The 15,502-nt window shown below is 43.4% G+C and overlaps 2 protein-coding genes across 3 annotated transcripts in view; one reads left to right on the top strand and one right to left on the bottom strand.

The window, feature by feature from the left end:
- The window catches only part of wwtr1 (WW domain containing transcription regulator 1), a 62,983-nt gene extending 58,946 nt beyond the window's left edge, over positions 1 to 4,037 (top strand). For both annotated transcript variants that reach the window (XM_014123631.2, XM_014123630.2), the window contains exon 6: positions 759 to 4,037. In XM_014123631.2, the coding sequence (XP_013979106.1) occupies positions 759 to 943 (185 nt within the window). In that variant the 3' untranslated portion in view covers positions 944 to 4,037. The remainder of the gene's footprint in view (positions 1 to 758) is intronic.
- Positions 4,038 to 11,344, bottom strand: tm4sf4 (transmembrane 4 L six family member 4). The gene is made up of 5 exons (XM_045687922.1): positions 10,970 to 11,344; positions 9,737 to 9,826; positions 6,900 to 7,045; positions 6,514 to 6,701; positions 4,038 to 5,119 (listed from the first exon to the last, which is right to left on the bottom strand). Exons 1-5 carry the CDS (start codon positions 11,141 to 11,143, stop codon positions 5,115 to 5,117), a joined length of 603 nt encoding a protein of 200 aa, XP_045543878.1. The 5' UTR covers positions 11,144 to 11,344; the 3' UTR covers positions 4,038 to 5,114.
- Positions 11,345 to 15,502: the final 4,158 nt, after the last annotated feature.

Genomic DNA, 15,502 nt, shown 5'->3' with positions numbered 1-15,502 from the left:
CTATTACTACTACCATATCCATTACTACTACCACTACTACCATTACCACTACTACCGTCACCATTTCTGCTACCACCACTACCTTTCACCATTACTGCTACCACCACTACCTTTCACCATTACTGCTACCACCACCACCATTACCACTACCATTACCACCACTACCATTTCTACTACCAGCACTACCATTACTACTACCATTACCACCACTACCATTACTACCACCACCACTACCATCACCATTACTTCCACCACTACCATCACCATTACTTCCACCACTACCATTACTACTACCACCACTACCATTACCACCACCACTACTACCATTATCGCTACTACCATTACTGCTACCACCACTACCATTGCCGCTACCACCACTACCATTGCCGCTACCACCACTACCATTGCCGCTACCACCACTACCATTGCCGCTACCACCACTACCATTGCCGCTACCACCACTACCATTACCGCTACCACCACTACCATTACCGCTACCACCACTACCACTACCATTACTACTACCACCACTACCATTACCACTACTACCGTCACCATTACTGCTACCACCACTACCATTACCACTACCACCACTACCATTACTGCTACCACCACTATCGTCACCATTACCGCTACTACCCCCGCTACCATCACCATTATTACTACCACGCCACCACCATTACCGTCATCATTAAACTGCTATCATTACTCTCCCTCTCTCTCTCACTGACTCTCTCTCCTCTCCCCCTCCCCTCCAGGTGAGAGCATGGCCCAGGCGGGCAGTATGAACGTGTCCCAGCACAGCAGCTTCCCAGACTTCCTGGACTCCCTGCCAGGGACCAACGTGGACCTGGGAACCCTGGAGGGAGCGGACCTCATCCCCATTCTAAACGATGTGGAGTCAGTCCTCAACAAGAGCGAGCCCTTCCTCACCTGGCTGTAAACACACACACACACACACACACACACACACACACACACACACACACACACACACACACACACACACACACGTACAACCCTAAACACACAGACCAACACACACACGCCCAACAAACAGGACGAAAGACTCCACATATCTAAAGACTCTGTCTGTGCTGCCTTTAGCGACCTATTCAAATCAGCTTGATTTATGTGTCCAGTAATATTACCCTCTGTCTACCCGATCACCTATCAATCTGAGGTCAGTTCAGGTTAAAGATATATAAAGAGTATTAACCAAAGCCTTGAGAGAACAAAATCAAATCATGACACGTATTAAAGTGAATACTGTATGGTAACAATAGTTAGTAGTATTGTATATTCTGTACGACTCGCCCACCCTGGTTTTGGAATCACAATAGATGTTATTTTTTACAGCTTTCCTGTCTCTCTTGGGGTGACACTCTATGTGGAACAAGTACTTGGTGAAGAAAAAAAATTATAATAATTATTGGCGTCCAATGGTATTGCTTTGTCATGACTAAATGTATGCAGGGAGGCTTTTTTACCAATAGGTGGCGCTATTGCTTAAGCTACTGTAGTTATGAAATGGATCTTTACTGGCTACAAGGCTGTCCGTCTCTAGGTTCTTAGTATAAAGTGCATCTCTGTCGGCTACAGCACTGTAAACCTTCTTATCTATCACCAACAGTATTTGAACTGTCAGTTTGGGTTTGAATTAACAACCCACATTGTTACTGTTGTTTCTGTTCATTAAAAAAACAACTACAGATTTACTTCTACATCAGCATTAGTAGCCATGGGAACAAAGTGTGTTGTATACCAAATAATGTTTCCTATTGTTCGCTACAATGTCACTACAAAAGCTTTAAAACTTTAAAATTGTACCTAGTTTGATTTTTAAACAGAACTGTTTTTTTATTTTATTATTATTTTAATAATTGTACTCCAATGTAGCTAATTGAACACTAAAATATCATGCCTCAGTTATGCAACAATGTAAAATTCTGTATTCTAATACGTACACTTTTTTTAATATCATACTATAGTATTTGTTTTTTTCTGATCTCTAAAATAGCCTAGATGGGTTCTTTGCATCTGGTGCCATTTGTAGGACTTATAATATAGTTTGCATTTTTGTATTTATCAAGAGCTATGATTCAATTTTTTTGTTCAATTTTTTTACATTTTTTTTAATGAAATTGAGATTTCAAAGCACTACAAATCAGCAAAATGATTGAAATATATCTGATCATGAAGTGAATGTTGAAGTTAGATGATCACCAGACGTTTTTGTTTCAATATGCGTTGACGCTTGATAATCCTTCATACGCAAACTCTCCTTGGTCTTCGGTCTGTTTTTTGGGGGTTTGCAAAGGACAATTTTTTTTTCTAATATCTGTTCTACGGGGAAATATGCAACAATAGTCTTTTTATATGGTCTGAGGTTATTGTGCCTATACGTTTTTAGAGGATTTTTAGTGAATTGTCAGATTAGATTGGCATGGGGTTGGCATTCGGATCTTGTTTTAACGTGCCAGCCCCACAACACAACACAATCTGCTCTGATCTTTTTTTCTACATTTGTCTCAGTTTTTGTATTTGCATGTTGATTGACATATTTGCTATTCCTAGCGTTAGGTGGTCTATAGCCCGACCTTATATTGTGACTATACTGAGTCTGGTTACTATGTAGAACGTTAGAACTAAGAAGGTGAGGAAGTGATGGATCCTGGGTAGGGGCAGGTGAATTAGGGGGGGTTGTTGAGTTTAGGGAGGGTGAGGGGGGTGTTCAATGCACGCCAAAACACACTGGGAGGGTGAGAGGGGTGTGAGAAGGGGGGGCACACAGTTATCACAACACTACCACCTGTATCCTTGGAGTGGTGTGGATTGGGGGAAATGGTGTGGATTGGTATCAGAGAATGGAGGCCTCTATTACCCAGGCATGGCCAAAGAAGGCTAGCTCTGACAGGGCTAGCTCTGACAGGGCTAGCAACATGCTAACTCATGCCCAGGGCTAGCAACATGCTAACTCATGCCCAGGCCCAGCTGACAGGGCTAGCAACAAGCTAACTCATGCCCAGGCCCAGCTGACAGGGCTAGCAACACGCTAACTCATGCCCAGGCCCAGCTGACAGGGCTAGCAACACGCTAACTCATGCCCAGGCCCAGCTGACAGGGATAGCAACATGCTAACTCATGCCTAGGCCCAGCTGACAGGGCTAGCAACATGCTAACTCATGCCCAGGCCCAGCAACATGCTATCTCATGCCCAGGCCCAGCTGACAGGGCTAGCAACACGCTAACTCATGCCCAGCTGACAGGGCTAGCAACATGTTAACTCATGCCCAGCTGATGAAAAGGGCTCCAGTGAGAGGTGATGAGGTCTTTTTAGAATCAAACAAAGTTATTAATCCAATCACACAGCTGCCTCTCTTGGTGTCTCTGTGTCAGGGAGGTTCCCTGTTTTCGGTTGAATGATGTGCTGTTCCAGGTTCTAAGGGGGGAAACTGGGCAGGGCTGTCTGTGCACCATTACTGGGGACACAATTCAAGGTTGCACCAGTATGAGGGGCACAAGTTAAATGTTTGAGAAAATGGATGATAGCATTTGTATCAGATTGTCTTTTTGTAAATCTATACTTTAGGGGATATAAAGACCAGATGAAGAGAGAGATTCTATGAGACCATAGAACACAGTGGTGGTGTTATACCATTAAGGGTTTGAGGAAATGGTTTGGTGTGGAGCACATGTTTTGACTAAAGGTGCATAGAGTGGCATGACATGGAATGGAATAGACAGGATAACGCTGTAGCAATATATAGCGCAGTATAGCGCAGTGGCTAGGCTACAGCTGCATGGTAGGATGGGACGGGGGTGTGTTGTCAGTAGTTACAGGGTTCTTGGAATGTTGAAGGCATGCTCATTGGTGGTGAAAATCAGACTAACAAAATGGCCGCATACTGTATCCTATCCTGGCAGTGTGGACTTCATTTTTACATGATGTAACCTCGGCAAGGAGTCTCTGAAAATTACAGTAACATGTTTTTAAAAAATAAAGAAATAAAGAATAAAATGGTGTCAGAACCGTGGATCTTTGTTGTTTTTTATTTATTGATGCCATTTATTACAGAAGATTACTGTCGATCACTGATATCACAACAAGCCACAGATCACACACAACCGTATACGGAACCAAAAATGACCTAAGAACATTATTACTCTCTAGGTAAAATAAGCTAGTATACAAAACATCATAACTCCACTCCATACATTAGGGAGCAGTCCCCCCCCACCAAGGCCAACTAGGTCTACTCAGAGAAATGTATATAAAGTAGAAGTTTAATTTCATTTGTATTTATTTAGCTAGGATAATCCACTCGGTAACAATTGCCTCTGTTCTCCCAGAGAGTCCTGGGTGAATGTTCTAACAAGAATGTAAATGTTCTGGTTCTACCATCGATATATGGAAATAGGGTTGGAGAAAGCTACATTGCAGTGTGTTTTGTATAATATAGCGGAACCAACCATAAAGTCGCTGAAAACACGACAAACTTCTTAGTAACCCTGTGGCGCTACAGTAAACATTGACACAGAGGAGGGAATCTCGTCATGTCCCTCCATTTAACAGGAACTAGCAAGAATAAAGTCATAAAATGACACCCACAAGCCTTCTCTGATAAGACTGACACGGGTGTGGCCCACAGTGTACACACACTCTGTCATAAACCTCTATGAAGGGGGTTTTCATGTGTTTTTGAATATTGAAAATGATTTGCAATTTAAATAAGCCCAGAGACTAATATTTTATAGATTTAATTGATGCCAAGTGTTCTGTTGTCTTTTAAGTTACATAATATGGAATGTTGAAAGTGCTTTCATGTTTTTAACGTATTGAATAAGAAGTTTGATTTAATTACATATTACCATTTAAAAAGTGAAAAATAGAAATATTTAATGTGGCTCTTAAATGTCCTCTGCTGTCATAAGACCGACCATCAAGCAAAAGGCCGTCAAGCTAGGTAGGTTGGAAATGGTAGAATTTTTTTTTTTTTTACAAATATTTAACAAAATCATATGGACCTCATAGAAAGCCAGTCAGTGTTGTTGATATAAGAAGTCTTCGGTCTTCTTCTGAGGGGCTCACAGATCCTCAGACTGCATCATCACTACTCTGAAAGACAAACACAGGACAATAACTTTCCAAAAAGATTCAAATACATTTTTACTCAAACACAAACATATTTATACAGTGTATTAGTGTGTCAATCATGGATGAGCTAATTGTTGCTAAGCTTACTGGAGTTCATGGTCAGATAACACATGGCTGAGAGGTCAGTGACACAGGTGGAAGAATAGGGTCTAGCCCTTATTGGAGGGATGGGACTGGGGGTGGGGCTAGGGGTGGAGCTGGGACTGGGGTGGGGCTAGGTCTGGGACTGGGGGTGGGGCTAGGGGTGGCGCAAGTTCTGGGACTGGGGGTGGGGCTAGGGGTGGAGCTAGGTCTGGGACTGGGGGTGGGGCTAGGGGTGGAGCAAGGTCTGGGACTGGGGGTGGGGATAGGTCTGGGACTGGGGCTAGGGGTGGAGCTAGGTCTGGGACTGGGGGTGGGGATAGGTCTGGGCCTGGGGGTGGGGCTAGGGGTGGAGCTAGGTCTGGGCCTGGGGGTGGGGCTAGGTCTGGGACTGGAGGTGGAGCTAAGGGTGGAGCTAGGTCCTGGACTGGGGGTGGGGCTAGGGGTGGAGCTAGGTCTGGGGGTGGGGCTAGGTCTGGGGGTGGGGCTAGGGGTGGAGCTAGGTCTGGGACTGGGGGTGGAGCTAGGTCTGGGGGTGGGGCTAGGGGTGGAGCTAGGTCTGGGACTGAGGGTGCAGCTAGGTCTGGGACTGGGGGTGGGGCTAGGGGTGGAGCTAGGTCTGGGACTGGGGGTGGGGCTAGGGGTGGAGCTGGGACTGGGGGTGGGGCTAGGGGTGGAGCTAGGTCTGGGACTGGGGATAGGTCTGGGACTGGGGGTGGGGCTAGGTCTGGGACTGGGGGTGGGGCTAGGTCTGGGACTGGGGGTGGGGCTAGGGGTGGAGCTGGGTCTGGGACTGGGGGTGGAGCTAGGTCTGGGACTGGGGGTGGGTCTAGGTCTGGGACTGGGGGTGGGGCTAGGGGTGGTGCTGGGTCTGGGACTGGGGGTGGAGCTAGGGGTGGAGCTAGGTCTGGGACTGGGGGTGGGGCTAGGGGTGGAGCTAGGTCTGGGACTGGGGGTGGGGCTAGGGGTGGAGCTGGGTCTGGGACTGGGGGTGGGGCTAGGGGTGGAGCTGGGTCTGGGACTGGGGGTGGGGCTAGTGGTGGAGCTGGGTCTGGGACTGGGGGTGGGGCTAGGGGTGGAGCTGGGTCTGGGACTGGGGGTGGGGCTAGGGGTGGAGCTGGGTCTGGCACTGAGCAGCTCCGAGTCTCATATTTAATACATTTCATTAAATCAGGTGTGGTCAACTGGAGAAAAATGTGTACCAATTGGGCTTATGGGCTAGACTAGAGGTTGAATTTGACATGGGGTGTTTCAATACAACAGGGTCCTCTTACCCCCCCCACAGCAGCCGCAGCAGTCTCCACAGATGGCCCCGATGAGACCGTTGATGACCTGGATGGCACAGAGCACAACCTGCAGCAGACCCATGACCAGCAGCATGGAGAACAGAGTCAGGTGCCAGGTCACGATGCCTTCAGGCTTTCTACAGCCCTCCCACAGGGTGTGGTTATTCAGGTAGTCACTGGTGGACAATAGAGAGTTCAGAAAAAGTGAAATAAGACTCAGCACACTGCACATAAATTGTGTCATGTGTAATTCACGATAAATGCGGGTGAATGAGCGAGCGAGCAAGCGAGTGAGTGAGTGATTTACATACATTGTGTCACAACATGAACAATGTATTACCAACATTGTGTTTGAGCGGTAAAACAGTTCTTACCCGTTGACAAACGGGTTGGTCCACGACTCTGTTGTGCCATTCGTATAGAGACATTTGGGTCCGTTATGAATGGCAACAGCAGACACAATGAAGGAGTAGCCGGCCCCCAGAACCCCCACCGCAGCAAAGATGATAGAGGTGAACATCTGAGGAGAAGAAATGGATCATAGTTACAGAGGTCCAATTTAATCAATCAATCAATCTGGGTATTGAACCCAGTCTATCCAAGACAAGTGACTTAAGAAGACCATGTTAGTCCACTGAGCTAAAACCTGTGGTAGGAGGAACTAACACTAGTCTTCAGGGTTCATACTGTTAGTGGGATGGACTTCAGGGCCCGTATAAAGCGTCTCAGAGTACGTGAGTGCTGATCTAGGATCTGTCCATATACATTTGATTCATTGTGATCTAAAAAAAAGGCTAAACTGATCCTAGATCAGCTCTCCTACTCTGAGATGCTTTGTGGATACGGGCCCAGGTCTCATACTGGGATCAGATTGATACTGTATTTCAGCAAGAGTTATTTCCTTGAACTAACCAATGCAACATTGGACAAACGATCAATTGATCCTTTTGCCCAAAATTAGTTGAAAGCAACAGCACCCTCCTACGATGCAGTATGGTGTGAGATGGAATGAAACTATTGATCAGCTGGTAAAAGCTCTTTGTTTCTCCTATCTGCTGGCCACCAATATAATGGGGGCTCTGTCCCTAGGAGGCATGGGAAATGTCAGTTGAACTTCCTGCTTTGGGGCAATCAAAATCGAGGTGTTATATCTACTGTGTGTGAGTGTGCGTGTGCATGCGTGAGAGAGAGACTGGTTAGGTCTACAAGTATGGTGCACCGCTTTACATGCCCTGTGCTTTAAGGGTAAATTCCCAGACCCGAGTTCAGTGTGCGTAAATGGAACATAATTCCCTTTTTATGCTCTTTTCTCTATACATTTTGACCTTTGAACGGAACCATTTAGAATAGCATTCTATTCATCCGCTATTCATTTGGGGCGGGGGGTCAAAGAGATGAAGGTGTGGCGGAGCTGTGTCTATACCGTATTCTGACCATGACATCGTTCCCTCATAATTCCACCACCTTTTACACACTATGAAACAATGAATAAGCTTCCAAATGGAATAACATCTACTTTCTTTACCTTTATTTAACTAGGCAAGTCAGTTAAGAACAGATTCTTATTTTCAATGATGACCTAGGAACAGTGGGTTTAACTGCCTTGTTCAGGGGGCAGAATGACAGATTTTTACCTTGTCAGTTTGGGGATTCAATCTTGCAACCTTTCGGTTACTAGTCCAACGCTCTAACCGCTAGGCTACCTGCCGCCCCAACAATGAAGGTGTGGCGGAGCTGTCTACACCGTATTCTGACCATGACATCATTCCCTCATAATGAAACTATGAAATGATGAATAAAGGTTCTGAGTGGAACTACATCTACTCTCTATTTCTTGATAAGAAATAACACCATTCCCCATACACTGTAATTTACAACTTGATAAGAGCTATTGATAAGAGCTGGGTAAATGAGTAAGCCGATTTGATAAAGGGATTGTAAATACAAATGACAATTGTTTAAGATCTATTTTACCTTATAATTGATGCAGACAAATGTGAAACCAGTCATATGGCAGCAAAGTGAAACACATCAACATAGCACCTTTTCCACAGTAAGTTTATGAATTGCTAGCCTTGTAACTTGGGATGAAATGTGGAGACCGAAGCTATAGGCTTCTGTAGCCATGCGCAAATTACAGTATAGCGTCAAACCTACCGAGTTGATTTATGAATTCTACAATGTTTTAATTATATGTCCAGACTTTTCACTGTATATTTTACAATTTGTATCCTGTTAAATATTAGCCACTGTCGGTAGCCACCATCATTTATACCCACATACAATTATAAATGTCTCTTTAGTGTTAGTTTCCTTAAATTTAGCATCATTCCTTTAAATCGTTAGTTTACCTTTCTTTCCTCTGTCACGTTAGTGTGGTTGTTCCTGAGGATCTCAAGCATTAGTGGATCATATTAGGCTAACGTATTACAAATAGTGCAATAATTTGAGACATGTAACCTATTTGAATCATTATGGAACACAGACCATACTGTAGCAGTTTAAACCTGGAGCCTGGCGCACGGTTCACGACAACTGGACCATTGTCATCACAGTTCCATGACTAGTGAGGATTATTAGGGTAGATTTATAAGACTACTGTCCGATCCCTATTGTACACTTTTCTCACCTTCCAATATTTTGTGGATTAAACATGATTAATCAAACCACTGTATTTTTGATTCACCAATATAATGAGGCGCTCCAAACCTGTTTTTTTAATGATGCTTTCCTAACCCTAAATAATATACAAGATCAGAGTATTCTTTTTATCTACCAATTGGTGCTGAACAGGAGATGATATGCATGTATTTAGATAGCTTTTTGTCATGGAACCCTAATATTCTGAACCGTTCTCACCATGTATTCTAGTAAGTCTGTCGTAAAGGTAAACCAAATTTAAAGAGATGGCTTTAGATAAATGTACTGAAAACCCTATTGTATGAAAAATTCCACGAGAAGATCTGTTGGCCAGCAAGTGGGAGGGTTTTCAGAGGTTGAATAAAATGTATTCTGTGGACAGGGGAACCACGCCTGCAAAGCATTATGGACCTGCATAAGATAAGTCTGAGTACCATCTACTGAGAAGTGCGTAGGAAAGGCGTGCGTAGGACAGGCGTACATTTCCTAAGTCTGAATCGGGCCCTTAATAGAATAGAACACCTACAGTATAGGAAAGTTGCTATGGGTATGTTTTTCCCCATGTACTCACCGCAAATCTCTTTCCACAACTCTCATTGCCACAGCAACCGCAGCAGTCATTGTTTTTAAGGCCCAGGAAGACCAGCGCTGGGAAGATCATCTGCTCAGAAAGAGATACAGAACCATTAGGATACACAACTATTGGACAGAAAGACATCATACTACCCACAGCCATTAGGATACACAACTATTGGACAGAAAGACATCATACTACCCACAGCCATTAGGAGACACAGCTATTGAACAGAAAGACTTCATACTACCCACAGCCATTAGGATACACAACTATTGGACAGAAAGACATCATACTACCCACAGCCATTAGGATACACAGCTATTGGACAGAAAGACATCATACTACCCACAGCCATTAGGATACACAGCTATTGGACAGAAAGACATCATACTACCCACAGCCATTAGGATAATACCAGGAAAACTGCTCTCCAGTTCTAAATACTCCCTACAGTCAGACAATCATATTGGCTGGAATCAGATTAGTACGGATTGTAGTGTTTCTGTCATCAGCGACATGAAGGACAACAGCAGGTTGGCTTTAGAAGCAGAAACAAACTGGCAACATTGAACACTGTGATCATTTCCTAAACTTTTCTTAAAATTCTAACAGTGCTGTAATAACACAAGCATAATGGACAAGACCCCCCCCCCACAAAGGCCTTCATTTTGATCATTTCAATTGCACCTCATATAAAGATTCTACATCAAACAATATACTCACTGGTACAAAATCTTGTCCGCAATATTATCATTTAATTTAAAGGAAAACACTTGTCGGTCTCATACATTTTGTTTCTGATTCATACAGGGGACTGCTAGTGAAGACGTGAATGCAATATACACTATGCATGGACACAGAGCATAATAGATTACACCAATCCATATCCCGACCTCTCAATCAATATCCTGAGCCTAGATTGCGTAGTAGGAAACAAAGCTTTTTAAAAGGGCCATCCATCTCACTAAAGCCATCCTGTCATGTAGACAGAACCTCTAGGCCAGTAACTACACCTGTATATCTGCCTAACTGTTCACCTGTTTTCTCATAGACTCAATCCAATATTTATCATTTTCTGTGTTTCACCACACGTTGAATAGAGGCATTCAACTACAACCGTTGAAATTAGACATTGTCACGTTAAAGAGTTACAATATTAGAAGTTATTTAGAAGCCCCATTCCAAAAGCCCTGGCATTTTCCACTCCCCCAGTAATAGTTGACTTACCATAACACCAGATCCCATGATACCCCCAAAGTAAAACACCTCCTCGGTGATGTGGTTATTGTCTTCTGCGACCAGCCCCCCAGGGAAGAAGAGCAGGATGTTGCAGAGAACACACAGGATGGCCAGGGGGATCAGGGTGATACCCAGACACTTGGCAAAGCTACCCGAACACATGATCGATGGTTCACAATCACCTCAGCAGCTAAAAACAGTCACACAACACAGGGTCGAGAGGGATTCTCTAAAAGTCCAAAGGGCTCCCACACAAACTCATACACGCCTAAACTGTACTGTACTGTAGGTTCCTATCTAGGACTATAGCCTACCTGTCCAGAACCAGCAAACGGTCTCAGTCCCTCAGATTGGGGAGGGGTGTATATATATATATATATATACACACCACTGGCTGGATGATGATGTCATGATGACACTGCCTTAAATTGAATTTACAGCAGTTGTGCCATGGCAACCATCTGGTCTGGTTAATATTCTACTACACGGTTTGTCTGCCTGGCCTCAGCCCTGACAGAGAGCGAGACTGGAGTTATTGAACACATTGGTGACCTATTGGAGCCCATCTGACGATGAAGAAGTTCATCCATGTGTGTTGTATCAATTGACTCTATGTATTTATGTGGAAGCAACACTCTCTACTTGTCCAAAGTCAAATTTCCCCTCGGGGGGACAATAAATGAAATCCTATCATATCACACTGGGTTATCAATGGGAGTATGTTTGGGATTATACTAAGTTTTACCTGCTACTTTTCGGTACTCTATTTGACTCAGTCAAACTGTAGTGAAACACCTGCGAAGCTTCTCATGATAACTTCTCATAAGGTATCATACACAGTGAAAACCATTCCCAATACATGAAGAATAACTTTTTCCTTTACAGTTCTATTCATATTTAGGCTTATATTAGGTCCACAATATTTATATAGTCTGAAAGCAACATTGCAAGCAGTATTTTGTGCACTATTAGATTGATCATGTATAGGCTACAGGGTAAATGTATGTTTAGCCAATAGAGAATTTGATAACATAACTGGATAATCGGTATAGAGACAACCCTTTTAGCCTTGTACCAGGTCATATCTGTTGGTAAGTAGACATTCACTTTGGTCTTCTTCGTTTTGCCGTTAAACTGCTATGTAGGACTACCACATACTGCCACTTGACATGATCGTCACACAATGAAAATAAAACAGTACAGTTTAATCCAATGCACTGCTCACGGGTGTGATCTGTAATCCATCTGCTATTCCCGGATCAATCGAGAGCACCAATTAATCAATCAGGAAGCAGTCACACAACGTAGCAAAATAGCGTGGAAGAATATTGGATTATTCATATGATATCTAGATGATTAAATAGTAGTGGAAGTGACAGTACGACACAGGGAAACATACTGTAGGCCTGATTGAGCATGCTCCCAATACATATGACTGAACTTTACACAGTGCGTTTGCATGAGGAAACATTGTAGCGAATTTTTCACATGACGAAACATTGTAGTGAATTTTTCACATGAGGAAACAATGTAGCGAATTGCATTTTGTGTGATAAAGGTGTAGTAAGCTATGCAACCATCACCTCTCCACGGTCACCTGTTGTTTGGTTACATGGCTGTGTGGTTTCAAGACAACCAGGGCCAGTTCCAGGGATAAGTGACATAAGCGGTTGCTTAGGGCCTCCGGAGAATTGGATAATACACCAGGTGCAGTTTCTACATTTTGATATTTAGAAAGTTTGCATCGACAATTGCCTGCTATGGTGCGTTTCCATTTAATTATCTTGTGTTGATTAAAACGGCTGGACGTAATGACATCACACCTACAAAATCAATAAAAACTGCAGTGTATAATACACATTTCTATTTGTATTTCTTATGGATCCCCATTAGTTCCTGCCAAGGCAACAGCTACTCTTTCTGGGGTCCAGCAAAATTAAGGCAGTTTATACAATTTTAAAAACATAACAATACATTTACAGATTTCACAACACACTGTGTGCCCTCAGGCCCCTACTCCACCACTACCACCTATCTACAGTACAAAATTCATTTGTACGTGTGTGTATAATGCATATGCTATCGTGTGTGTGTGTGCATGTGTCTGTGCCTATGTTTGTGTTGCTTCACAGTCCCCGCTGTTCCATAAGGTGTTTTTTAATCTGTTTATTAAATCCAATTTTACTGCTTGCATGAGTTACTTGATGTGGTAAAGAGTTCCATGTAGTCATGGCTCTACGTAGTACTGTGCGCCTCCCATAGTCTGTTCTGGACTTGGGGACTGTGAAGAGACCTCTTGTGGCATGTCTTGTGGGTATGCATGGGTGTCCAAGCTGTGCGCCAGTAGTTCAAACAGACAGCTTGGAGCATTCAACATGTCAATACGTCTCATAAATACAAGTAGTGATGAAGTCAATCTCTCCTCCACTTTCAGCCAGGAGAGATTGACATGCATATTATTAATATTAGCTCTTTGTGTACATCCAAGGGCCAGCCGTGCTGCCCTGTTCTGAGCCAATTGCAATTTTCCAAAGTCCTTTTTTGTGGCACCTGACCACACGACTGAACAGTAGTCCAGGTGTGACAAAACCAGGGCCTGTAGGACCAGCCTTGTTGATAGTGTTGTTAAGAAGGCAGAGCGGCGCTTTATTATGGACAGACTTCTCCCCATCCTAGCAACTGTTGTATTAATATGTTTTGACCATGACAGTTTACAATCCAGGGTCACTCCAAGCAGTTTATTCACCTCAACTTGCTTAATTTCCACATTATTTATTACAAGACTTAGTTGAGGTTTAGGGTTTAGTGATTGATTTGTCCCAGATACAATGCTTTTAGTTTTAGAAATATTTAGGACTAACTTATTCCTTGCCACCCATTCTGAAACTAACTGCAACTCGTTGTTAAGTGTTGCAGTCATTTCAGTTGCTGTAGTAGCTGACATGTATAGGGAAAGGGAGATGCCTAGTCAGTTGTACAACTGAATACATTCAACTGAAATGTGTCTTCTGCATTTAACCCAGCCCCTCTGAATCAGAGAGGTGCGTGGGGCTGCCTTAATCCACATCCATGTCTTCGGTGTAGAGTTGAATCATCCGCATACATAGAAACTCTGGCCTGGGGAATTCCTGATTCTACCTGGATTCCATTAAAGAACACCCTCTGTGTTCTGTTAGACAAGTAACTCTTAATCCACAATATAGCAGGGGGTGTAAAGCCATAACACATAAGAGCAAGGCGAAACAATTCAGACATTTTTGAAAGAAACATTATTTTTTACAGTTCAAAAGGTAGATTTTGCAAGCAGTAAGCGTTTAGAATTAAATGTGGAGTGGAGTTTTATGGTGATGACATCACGTATCTTCAAAATTATTCCAAAAACTATTTTTCGATCATCAAATTTTGTGGCAATAAAAAAGTTTGACAAGAGACAAATCCGACGCTGTTGAACGAATAAAAATGTGGTCGATCTTTAGAAAATGTCTCTTATCTCTGCCGTTTTCATGAAACATGTTGCAATCATTTTTTTGGTTGCGACATTGCTTTTGTCCAATGAACCTGGGTCAATGGAATCCTACCTACTGACTTTCACTCAATTCGCCATGTAAGCTAAAAACTTTTAGCTTGGTAGTTAGTCTAGCCAGCTATCTAAACTTGTAGTAACCATGGCCGAATACTGACTGGGCACGCAGGGCGTCTACCCTGGGTCCCTGACCTTCAGTGGGCCCCCATTGATTTTGTTAGTCATTCACACTCAGATATCATACTAACATGGCAGAAGTCATTATAAAATGTGTAGAATTGCAGAACATTAGCTGTAAACCCAAAAATATCTCTGCCCCAAAAATATCTCTGCCCCATGGCAATATTTGTAGAATTGCATGACATTTGTTTATAAAACTGCAGTTTCCACTCTACCACATTGCAAAATGTGTAGAATTACAGAAAACTTGCTCTAAAACAGCAACATTTTCTCTACACCCCATGGCAAAATGTGTAGAATTGTAGGAAATACAATTTAACATTAGTGCGCGTTGCGTGTTTCTAGACCAGAGCTAGGGTAATGGGTGCCACTGACATTGGTGCAGGGTTGGGTAGGTTATTTTCTAAATGTAATCCGTTACAGTTACTAGTTACCTGTCCAACATTGTAATCAGTAAAGTCACTTTTGTAATCCGTTACTCCCCAACCCTGGCTGTAGGTCTATGAGGGAGTTATTCTCTTGATTTGAACATTTGGTTTACATGTTGTTCGATGTTTGTACATCATTTAAATAACACTTAAATCACAATTTTATGCTTTAAAAGATGATCGAATCTGAGACGTGTCCCGGCTGGACCTGACGCTGTATTGCAGTATCCTCACAGAAATCCCGAAGAGAGGACGGAATGCTGCCGATGCTGCCATGGCTGTAGCCGCGCCCTGGCCGTGACACAACCACACAGCACCAGGATCGGCGGGGACAGCTTCTGTCTCTTCTATGGCACAAGCACCGGCCAGGAGGGTGGCTAAAGTCTCCCT

Source organism: Salmo salar, chromosome ssa10 (genome assembly GCF_905237065.1).
Source record: "Salmo salar chromosome ssa10, Ssal_v3.1, whole genome shotgun sequence".
NCBI lineage: Eukaryota > Metazoa > Chordata > Actinopteri > Salmoniformes > Salmonidae > Salmo > Salmo salar.
Note: the sequence above shows the minus strand (reverse complement) of the source record. Positions and strands in the feature narration are given on the sequence as shown.

Excerpts from the sequence above, each read along its gene's own strand:
- tm4sf4 (XM_045687922.1), bottom strand. The coding sequence starts at position 11,143 with ATGTGTTCGGGTAGCTTTGCCAAGTGTCTGGGTATCACCCTGATCCCC. Across the intron at positions 9,827-10,969 it reads TCATGGGATCTGGTGTTATG|ATGATCTTCCCAGCGCTGGT; the intron begins GTAAGTCAACTA and ends CTTTCTGAGCAG. Across the intron at positions 7,046-9,736 it reads GTTGTGGAAAGAGATTTGCG|ATGTTCACCTCTATCATCTT; the intron begins GTGAGTACATGG and ends TCTTCTCCTCAG.